At 41.3% G+C, this 11802-nt stretch overlaps 1 protein-coding gene across 1 annotated transcript in view; it reads right to left on the reverse strand.

Moving 5' to 3' along the window:
* Positions 1–1584, reverse strand: part of gbx2 (gastrulation brain homeobox 2) — a 2768-nt gene extending 1184 nt beyond the window's left edge. The window contains exons 1-2 of the mRNA XM_053638307.1: positions 1104–1584; positions 229–244 (exon numbers count right to left, since the gene is read on the reverse strand). Coding sequence (XP_053494282.1) covers positions 229–244; positions 1104–1584 — 497 coding nt within the window. The remainder of the gene's footprint in view (positions 1–228; positions 245–1103) is intronic.
* Positions 1585–11802: the final 10218 nt, after the last annotated feature.

Here is an 11802-nt window from a genome sequence, read left to right on the forward strand (position 1 = left end):
TACAAGGTTCTTAATGGAACTGCATTTTAAATGCGTTTTATGCACATACATTTAATAATAATAATAATAATAATAATAATAATAAGCGAACGAATTACACCTTTCACATTAGTCCTGTACTGTGTGTATACCCGCTGCTGTAAATGTGTAGGCATTATATTGCCAGGAGTGGAGTGTCCTCTGAACTTTACCTACATGTTTAAATGATGCTTCCATCTTCACAGAAACCCTGAAACAGCACCGGCTCTTTCTCCATCCCTCAATTAAACTGGGCTAAATTAAGGAAGTCATGTGCGCTTCGCCTGCAGGCACTGCGCGCTGAAGGCCCTTAATCCACACCTGATAAGTGGCTTTCGTTCCAGCGCACTTTCCTGAGCCACGCACATATAACACTGTCTTTCCCGAGGCCGTTAAATCGTTATTTTTGTCATTAACAAATCGAGTGACATTTTACAAGACAGCAGTCCTTCTTTCATCTCTAGCGCACAAGCTCATCTCTCGGAATGAAGCACTCGCTCCTTTGATTCATTCCCACGCATTACTGTCATCCAGACAGCATCCACAGGAACATCACGCATTATCACTCCAGCGCCGAAGGAGTCATTTACAAAGTTTCCTAAATGCTTAGTTCAGGCGTCCTTCAATAAGATCAGGTGCATAACTATGCCTGTTATTTTCATATTCGAAAACAGGTTCATTTTCATAATAATAATAATAATAATAATAATAATAATAATAATAATAATACGCGTACAGAAATACAGCTTGTGCCATCTTGTGCTTTAGCTTGTTGCTGACATCTTTCTAGGGTGTACCTTTATACCTTATAAAGACACACACTAAAAAGACCTCATTTAAACTTATCTGTGGACACAGTGCTAATTAAAGGTACAAATGATGATGTGAGCTGGATATTACTCACATCAGTGACCGTTTGGTTCCTGTAATTCTGAACACCAAACAGGCTTTCATAATTTAAACACTCAAACCTTCCGACGCTTCGTGCATGCGCATGGGATAAACATGATGCTGCGTTTGCCCGTACTAGGCTACAGAACAGTCTACAGCTCTCTCATGTACATTTCAGAGTTATCAGTGCTAACCTGTAGCGGACTGCAGAGGCTCATCGTGGAAGGGCAGAAGCGCAGCGGCGTCTTTGGTCAGGAAACTTTTGCCGTCTTCTGCGTCCAGTCGGATCTCATGGGATTTGTCAAAGGCCGCGTGCAGCGCCTGCGTGCCGAACTTCCGGGCCGCTTCCGGGTGCTGGGGCAGGCTGGCCATGAGCGTGGAGGTGAGCGCCATGCCCTGCGCCAAACTGGAGCAGAAAGCGCCCGGTATTGCGGCCGGTAAAGCGGCGAGCTGATGATGAGGAGGCGCCTGATTCAGACCAGGAGGAGGTGGAGGAGGAGGAGGAGGAGGAAGCACCACAGAGCGGTAGGGCATGAACATGGGGTAGCCAGTGTACACGAAGTGTCCCGGACTGGGCTGCTGGGAGCCGCCGATGAGCGAGTCGATGCTGAAGGCAGTGGTGTTTCCCACCGGACGCTGCATCATCGCGAAGGACGACCCGAATGCCGCACTCATAAGCTCGTCTATCAGGGACAGACTGCACAGTTAGAAAAGTTTACTCTGGCGCACAGTTAGAGGCTCTCCTCTCAACTTTCATTCGCGTCAAATCCAAAAACTTACAATCCCGACAAAATGCACGCGCGCGCGTGTGTATGTGTGTGTGTGCGTGTATGTGTGCGCGCGCGTGTGTGAAGCAGGTGAGAGCCAAAAAGCACAGAGGAAGAAGGTTCCTGTGTCCTCCGCAGTTGCTGAGATGAGCAGCGGCCACACACACACACACACACACGCGCGCGCTCACACACACACACACACGCCGCTGGTAATCCTGCGATACACACTGTCCTTTTCCTGAGTGAAATCACTGCGCCTGCGTTTAAGGTCGTTTCTCCACGCAAAGACCCGAACAGTAGCTAATATTAAAAAGTCAGTTTGCGCAACAAACAAACAAACAAACAAACAAACAAACAAAACAAAAACATGCGTATCTTGGCATGCACCAGTATAGCGTTGGTCGTATGTTCGTTGTTGTGACTTCTTCCTCCACCTCACCTTCTGTAATCAGCTGCTGATGTGTGAGAGTTTTTGAATTGCGCTCCTTCGGTTAAAGCGCCCCGAACGCGCGCCAAGACCACGCCCATAAACTGACCTGCCATTCCTATTGGTCCATCTGAGCGCGTTGACACGGAGCTTCATTAACGCGTCGCCTCACGCCGGATTGAGTAGAGTATAAAAGTGTTCATGTAACCCATCAGCGCCGAGCACCACACCTGTGCAGTACTGCTTTAACCCCTCAGTCCAACTGCCAAATAATGACCTACACTGTAACCCTGCTCATGTTCTCTGATCCCGCCGTAATGACAGCTAGAGGAGCTCCTATAGATTTATGTATGCACACTGGAGTTTGCTAATATGTAAGCTTCAGTAAAACATCAAAAGTAAACATAAATAGCAAATATAGAATATTTTGTTGATCAATTGCATATATCAGATTCTAGCAGATAGCTTTGAGTTCAGCTCTCAGTGAATCATCCTGCCCCATGCATCCACACACACACACACACACACACACACACACAACCCTAATCAGTAAGCATAAGAAAACCCTTTTGGCTGTTTTTATTTACTTATATATATTTATTTTTAAAAAAATAAAACCCAGATGTCCACCATAAGATACTCCTATACCCATGGGGACATTTTATCCCCATCAAGATATAAAACATTAAAACTTTCAGAAAAAAAAGTTATTAAACTTTGCCTTTCCTTGTTAGTGGGTTGGTATTCTCACACTGTATACTATATAGTGTATCTTTAAAGTATTAGGTACAGTTTTGTACCCTTTTTTCTGAGAGTACACACATACACACACACACACACACACACACACACACACACACACACACACAGCAGCAGCAGCAGCAGCAGCAGTGCGTGGCTCAATATGTCAAACTGAAACACAATGTTATGCTTGAGAAACTGTATGATTATGTGACATCCTTTTCAGTAAAAGACAGCGTAGCATGAATGTGAGATACATATTTGCTTTATCACCTCGTGGCTACAAGTCTACTTCAAATGCATCTAGACTAGGAAATATTCTGAAGACAATTCTACTTCACCGGAAAAGACCTATTGTACTCATACAGTATGTTTAATAGAAAATGAGTCATAGAGTGATTTGTGACTTAAATGACACAAAGTCACAAAGTAACTTAATGTAGCAAATTTCTGTGTAAACTAAACCTAGGCCTAGAAATAATAGTTAATAAAAATGTTTAGTTATATTCTTCAGCATACGTGGAATACATAACCTCTTCATACAAAGCTGGTGTGTATGTACCGCTATATGTGTGTTATACAGTTTGGGGAATTTAATGACGCATTTGATCTCAAAGATCGGTGCCCCCCGTATTTATTTATTTATTTATTTATTTATTATAATCATCTGCTTCACTCAGATCATTAAAATCCATGTCAGCCTTTTTTTTTTTTTATTCATGGCTCAAATTATTCTTAATCTTTGGGGACCTTTTCTGCACCCACCCTAAAACCATGACCTCTGCTCTGCCGCCCCTAAATCCCCCCCGCCCCGTCCGCCCCGATCCAAATCAAGGACACCCCCTTCCCTGCACAGGGTCACAGGGACACGGTCTCATTAAAGCGAGCCTGAGCCACAACTGCAATGCAGACATTAAATAGCAGTATTTTTCAATTAGCACTGACAAATTCAATCAAAATTCCATAGATTAGAACGAAATGAGGCATGGGTCATTTACAAGGGTATTTAATTGCACAGCCATTAGACAAATAGTACAGCAGTCAGTGTCTCATTATCAATCATGTGGAGGCATCAATAGAAAAAGGAGAGAGAATTGCGGGGGGGGGGGGGGGTATGTATGAGCGTATGGGGTGGGGCGGTTGTGGGGGGTTACACTCTCTAATATGCTGCCATAGCGCCAGCACTGGAGACCAGTTAATAAATACCCCCCTTTGTACTTATAAATTATCCAGTTTAATTAACAACATGGATTATGATTGGAATATGATTTAATTAAACCTCTCCTGCATGGTGGTGTGTGGGGTCATCCATTATGTGGAAGTAAGGGAAGCGTTACCGCAGGCTAAATTAAGGAAGGGCCCTAGAGACACTGACTGGCCTTAAGACCTTCAGCACGGGGACAATAAAGTGCAACAGTGGTGATAATGGTTGCAGAATATCAACGCTCAAACTAGCACACCTTTATTCACGATGCATGAGCTGTAGTATATCACACGCCGGGACATATGGCACTTGTGCTGAAATGCCCCTGCATTTGGAAGTGGTTTACTCACTGGGCAAACCAATTAAAAGGCTCTTATTGCTGCTGGACGCAGTTTTGCTGGGAAATGGATTCGGAAACGTTGCCTGAAGCATTTGACCATTCAACATTATTTAGTTACCATGTCTCAGGCTCAACCTTTTCATCAAGACCCAAATGTCAGCTATAATTTATTCGGCACAGTTCGCCTCTCCCAACGAAAACATGACTCGCTGTTTCCTTCACTCCTGATTCAGACGTATTAGGAAAGGCCACAGGCGCGACCACTTTTCTGCAGTATACACGTTTAATCCTCTCCGATTGTTTCAGAGACAGCTATTAAAAATCCCTGGCCTTCTGGCCTTCGATTCTAGATCATTTGATCTAAATGAAATTGATTTATTAAGCTTTAAACTGTCCCAGGATACTGTGAGATCAAGCCTGGTGAATTTGTTCCTCCTAAGCTGCAGGAATAAGTAGAGGGCTTATTGATCCTCTTCTCCAGTCAAGTGGTGCTCATGATCTCTCATATAAGTCAATATTCACAGAGGCAGTGGAAACACTGCATTTTCACACCGGGTCTGTGCGCTAGGTTTATAGGGACTATATCTACTATATAGACTATATAGAGTTTATCTGGCAAAGCTAAGACACATCACTAAGCATATTATACTGTATCAGCTTTGACCAACTGCTGTCTCATCAGATAAGCTGTCACGTTCCAGCTTATCTGAGCTAACCGAATTCTATATATATATATATATATATATATATATATATATATATATATATATATATATATATATATATATATATAAAAGCTTCTGAAAGCTTCTTTTCCTGTTGTTCTGTTTAGCTTGGATTTACTACACATACTGTCCTCTGTATACACTTTGCTTTGCTTTTTTTCCCCCTCGTTTTTTTTGTTTGTTTTTTTTTTGCCTATATTTGCTCTTTATTGTACAGATCTCGTATAATCTATATAATCTTCCATATAATCTAACATATAATCTACTTTTGTTTGAATGCCCTTGCAGAAACATCACATACAGTACTACATGGTGTTCCCATGTGATTATTTGAGTAATATGTGATCACATGTGCAAGTGCATTTGAATATATACATATGTGTGTTCATATGAAAAATTAGGTTTTTTTAAAAAAACAAACAAACAAAAAAACAACCCTCACATGTGTAAGTAAACGAATGTCATATGTGAAAATAAGTAAATCATGGGGATACACATACAGTATATGTGAAAAGTCAACATGTGAATGTTTAAAAAAAAACAAAAAAACATTACATGTGAGTGCACGGTGGTTTAGTGGTTAGTACGTTTGCATCATACCTCCAGGGTCGGGGGCTCGATTCCCGCTGCTGCCCTGTATGTGAGGAGTCTATATGTGCTCTCCGTGCTGCGGGGGTTTCCTCCGGGTACTCCGGTTTCCTCCCCCAGTCCAAAGACATACAGTGTAGGGTGATCGGCATGTCCGAAGTGTCCGTAGTGTATGAATGGGTGCGTGTGAACATCTAATGTGAGACTTTTCTCTAAGGGTGAGAATACAATATAAAAAAAAAAAATCCACTTGCCTTCGCTCCTGCTGTAACCCAAACTACCAGGATTTTTATTTAGAGAGCATGAAGTGGTTTGAGCATATGCTTTAAGGCTACTCTGCCACCCCCTTCATTAGGCCAATTGCCTTTTTGAGGCAGATATTTGTATCACTGGACGCATTTTCATCGGCAGTCACGCTTAGTAAAATAGGTCCTGAGCGCTGCAGTAATCATCGCATTCGCTGTTTCATTTGTAACGCGCCGCGCATTAAACGGTTCAAACCATGACACGACGCCATGGCCCAATTCATCTTGCTTTATTAAAGAGAGGAAATGAGGTGAGGCATCAGTGAGTCGAGCCCCGGGGGCACATTTTCAAGACAGATGAACGACGGGGGGCAAACATGGCGCTGGCGCAAAATTTGTGCAGAGGAGTTAGTCGCTGGAGCTCTGTAGCCACAACATGTCTGAAATATCACTGTTTCTGTCATTTATTATATTAAAAATGTAGATTGGCATTTATATGCATTAGACATAACATTTTTGTAACAGCTCGGGCATCCAAAGACAGAATTCACCTAATTAAATACCAACTGAGTCTATCTATGTGGCATTCAGTAACAGTTTTTGTGGTTTGCAGGATGTCCAGCAGGACTCCATTGAGGTTCGGCTTCATTCACAAACTGACCACTTCTGACAGTTTCTTTGTTTCTTCTGAAAAGATTAAACCGGTGGTTTGGTGGAACTCTACATCAAAACATCATATACTGTCTATAGTTTATAGCACATTTTTGGTAGGTATTATTATTATTATTATTATTATTATTATTATTATTATGGATAAGTTTCAATCTGGCAGATTCAGAACCAGAGCAAACTGAGCGTCCTTTACATACGAGTCTAGTTGTCTAGTATAGAGCATATTTGTATTGTAAAAACTTGACGTGTTTTAAATTCCTCAGGTGTTCCCCACAAGGCAATTTCAGGACACATGCTTTAACTACAAGCCAGGTTAGGGTTCAAAAACAGGCTAAACAGATACAAATCATAATCTTTGAAAGCACCCGTCCACTTCAGACGCCAAATGTACATACAACTCAAACCTTAAAAATCCAGCTGTCCTGCGCACACCTAATTAGAGGCTACAGTTATTTTAAACCGTCCAGCAGTCGCTCTGTAACACACCTCGATCTCAGCACTGCTCAAAGCACTTTCTGTAACCAGAGAACCCTTCCAGTGTGAAACGGCAGCCTCTATTTAACAAACTTAACCCAGTGATTCACATATTATAATGTGCCGCATTATCTGTTCATTGGAACCATGTAGCGTTTAATTCCTGATCTTTTCACTCACCGAACCCAAATCTTCTTAACCCCATGTTTATTCGTTTTAATAGCTAAATTGACAGTATTTATGTTTTTATGGGGGGGTTAATTTAAAACGTTTCAAATGAAATGACCAGTCATTTAAGCTCATAATTATAACTACAACTTTCATAGAGCTTGACGGTGATCTCAAACTCTGTAAGGTCATTTAAAATACAGAACAAAACAACAACGAAATGGATTGCATAGCTATGCTTTATGTTCCCCACCATGGCTCTTGAATATGGTCCAGTAGAAGAAAAAAAACATCTCCGCTGCTACTTGAATGAATTGGTTACTATTGGACGTTACGGAATTTCCACCATCGCAACAACACTCAAACCCGGGGCCAGGTTTTGGTTATCGTCCGTCACGTCTCCCTTTGATCATTTTTTTGGGCCTAACATGACAGAAATGAAGACATTTTAGCATGAGACACTCATGAGTTTAGAAGTCCAGACTATCAGCGTCGAGTCTGCCCTCATTGTGGTCTCACACATGGTGGCCATATTAGATTTGATGCAAATTCACCCCAGGCTACCCTCACATGTCTCAAAAGACAATTATTTAATAATTACATGCTTAATTACTGGTACAGGCGAGAGGACTAAAATAGAGTGGAAGTCTTATGATACTAAAATTGGGTTAGTTCCTTGTTCATTGCCCTGGTTTCCTCTGTGGAAACATCATGCTAACTACTTTGTTTGCCAAGACATTTTTCTATCTAATCTATAGGGAGACTTCTAAACACAAGTCAGATGAATTTTGGTACTCATGAAAGGTTACTGCATTAGCTATTATTTTTTTAAAAAAAAAAATCAGACCAAAGTGGCATAGGCTGGTAAAACCATGCAGACCTAGCCCTATTAGAAATTCCAAGAAGTGTTTTTGTACTTGGTGTAATTTCGAAGACTTTGACACATTACTTATGGAGCCATTATTAGATAACAGAGCAACCTGAACTCTACCACTTAGTTCAGCCTCATCATGTCGCATCAGAGGTGATAATAAAGAATGAAAAACACCAGGTCAATTATGACCAGCTTGTCAACTCGAAGACTTAACGAGTGAGAGAGACAGGTGAACAGGTAGACAGAGAATCAAAGGAGTGCGAGTGATTAGTGAGAGAGTGTCAGCAGCAGGGTTCATCCTGAAGAAGCAGACGTTTGATAAAGTGTTGTGTGTCTCGGCTTTGCAGTGGATTCAACATTATTACGGCGAGAGGGCGACAGTATGCTCAGCCTTCCCGAGGCCTAATGAGTTCTGTCTCCTCATTCTTCATACACTAATTAGTCCTACATGGGCCCAATACACTCCGCCTGCTCACCACAGCCACGCCAGCCTGCAGAGAGAGCAGATGCCTATACAGAACTGTGGCTGTAGCAAAGCTTTTATTTTAGCTCAGTGATGAGATGTGAAATGTGTTAGGTAGTGTTGGGTCCTAGTTCACCTTTATCGAGACCAAGTCCTTAAACCGGGCCGAGTTGGACTCAAGTCCAAGTCCTTAATGGCCGAGTCCGAGTCGAGTCTGGCCGAGTCCAGAAAGAAATTAAATTGTAAAAAGATTTGAGATTGCAATTGTAAACTCAACACTGGGCTGTTAAATGAATATTTTAACCTTCACAAACCAACGGCAACATAAACGCAACAAAAAATACCACTATTACATCTTGCCATTGCCATTTAATATTTTTATTTCATGTCGTCAGCACCTCAACTAGATTCCTATCAAAAAATGGTTTCAGAGAAAAACATGGATGTAGAGGTACATGTAGAACTTTTATTATATTACAAGTGTATGAAAATACAAATGAACCTGTTTTGTTATTGTATCGCACTATATTGTGTCCTCCAGTTTGAGTTGACATTTAAATGATTTGATGCGTCTCCCCCACAGTTATATAGGCTGAGAGAGAGAGAGAGAGTACAGAGCAGAGGTACATTTAGCAGCAGGTCACAACAACAAGCTTCAACAAGCTTATTACTGCTTTTAATCCGTCTATGGATGACAACAAACTCATTTCTGAGCACTGTTCTTGTTTTAGGAATTAAAATGAAAAACAGAAATCCCTATCAGCGGGGACGATTTGATGTTTATGATATTTACTACATTTCACATATTACGTGAAATTCAAGACTGGAATCACCGAATGCTAATGTTTAGGTCGGGGTGATATGATTACAATCTTATTTCACGGTAACGATACGTCTTATCAGGTCGGTCTATCAGTAGTATTCAAGTAAGAAATACTACAGAAATTGAATGAAGCAATTAAATGTGAAATAAAATAGACTTCACTGTATGATATATACAGTGATTCTCATTAAATTTACTGAAGTTATTCAGTCAAATGAGTGAGAGAGTGAATGATTTTCTCTGTTGTTTGATGAACATTAATGACACAGACAGCAGCAGGTTTATTAGACTGTTGTCACTTTAAGACTCAATGCACAGATCTAATATACTGTATTGACACACCTCAGATTTTCCTACCCCAGATGTTTACATTTACTTAAGACACAACCGACTGTTGGCATGACTACTCGGCCAGACCTGCATTTTAAATTCGGTACTCGCTTTGTGTGCGCTCGCTTCAGGTGGTCAAGTAGGGAGACATGCAATAATTTCTTGCTATCTTAATTTTATGTTGTTATTCATTTTGTATCTTTCTAATCAAGCTCGAGTACAAATTTACCCTAACGCGTGACAAGTCCGAGTTTGTTCGTAATTCGACTCGAGTCCAAGTCCGTGATCGAGTACCCCGACTCTAGTCCAGCACAATGTCTATTGTACCTAACACTAGTGATCTCACTTCTGTAATGTCAAACTATTCTTCAGAGAGCTTAGGAGAATCTATGGTATTCTGTATTATTAGTCATCAAGCGATGGATGATGTCCTGTCACCTTTTACATTCTACTCATGGCTGTGTCGGAGAGCAAAATTCAAAAAAGTGGTCCTTTGGAGTTCATTGGGAAGCTACATGTGTTCTAAAAGGGTTCTTCTTGGAACTTTGTTTAAAAAAAAAAAACAAAACCCCAGTGTCACAGGGTTCTACATAGAGGCTTTAACAGAGTCCCCCAAGGTCATATGCACATGTGTTTATGTGTGTATGAAAGTGAGCGCAGAACTATGATGCTAGTCTATACTGGAGCATAAAATACCATTCACATTCCAAACAAACAGTAGATTATTTATTTATTTATTTATTTATTTATTTAATATAGCAGTATGGTTCAGAACAAAACATTGTCAGATACTTTTATCAAAAGCAGTCCTTTCATTTGTGAAAGGATTTGATGCAAGCACAGGGCTGAGCAGTTTTGCTCAAGGGCACAACAGTTGCTCTTTGGCAACCCTGGGATTTGAGTTCATAATTTGTCATAGCTTAGAACCCTAACCAATGAGGTATCACAGTCCCTGTGGACCCTCTTTATGAATTAGGTGACCTTGAACAGTTTCAGACTGTAATGAGAACAGTTGTACATGTGGAAATATAGAAGTACTACCAGGAATACTTTATTAGTCTAAACATATCATTAAATTGGGTGGCTGGGTGGTGCACTGAGTAACGTTACTACCTCACAGCTTCAGGGGCTCTAGTTCGGTCCTGAGCTCAGGCTATGGTATGTCTGGAGTTTTACATGCTCTCCTTGTGTCTGCCGGGGTTTCCTTCAGGTTCTCTGGTTTTAGCTCACCTCCCAAAAACATGGCATTATGTGGATATGCTTAATGGCATGCAGGTACAGTTGAGTGTGTGAATGTGTTTGCGTATGACTTTGATGGAACACCATGTAAAACCCTATAACTGAGTAAAAAAAGCAAAGGAACCCTTAAGGAACCCTTTGTCTAGAAAATAATTCAAAAGACAAGATAGCTAACTTATATAAACTTATACGCAGTACTAACCCAACAACCTGCGTCTTTCATCTCATTTTACTCTAATGATGAGGGCTTTTCCTGCTTGGACTGGTTAGAGGGGAACCCATGCTAAAATAAGAGCTATGTGGATGATCACTTGCACTTCTGGTTTTCAGGGGCCATAAAACATGCTCACTGAGGTTGTCCCTCCCCAGCCCTAAAAGTCAGCGCCAGTCTGTGATTTCCCAGATTCCCCTGCTGGAGTGACTGACCTGTGCAGAGTGTGTTTGGCAGTGGTGTAATCGAGAAGGAGCACACCTGGCCTTTAATGAACAGCTCACCTGGTTCAAGTCGTCCCAGCGTGTATATTAACTCTACCTGTCCCCTTCACTCTCACTGTAGGCACTTTTAGCGAGCTGTTCAAAGGAGCTCTAAAGATGTAACGGGTTCGCACTCCTTCCCACATAACTTTTCTAAGGGTTGCTAATTATTGCCAGTGGCCACTCTGTAAGTACGCTGCGGTTCATTAACTTGTCCTACCATTGTTGACAAGATATTGTGCATTTTGCAAAGAGGTCCATAATGTCATGGAAATAAGGAATCCATTTCATTTCATATACCCAGTGCTGGATTGTTATTACTGGATTACTGTATGT

Source organism: Ictalurus furcatus, chromosome 12 (assembly GCF_023375685.1).
Source record: "Ictalurus furcatus strain D&B chromosome 12, Billie_1.0, whole genome shotgun sequence".
Lineage (NCBI taxonomy): Eukaryota > Metazoa > Chordata > Actinopteri > Siluriformes > Ictaluridae > Ictalurus > Ictalurus furcatus.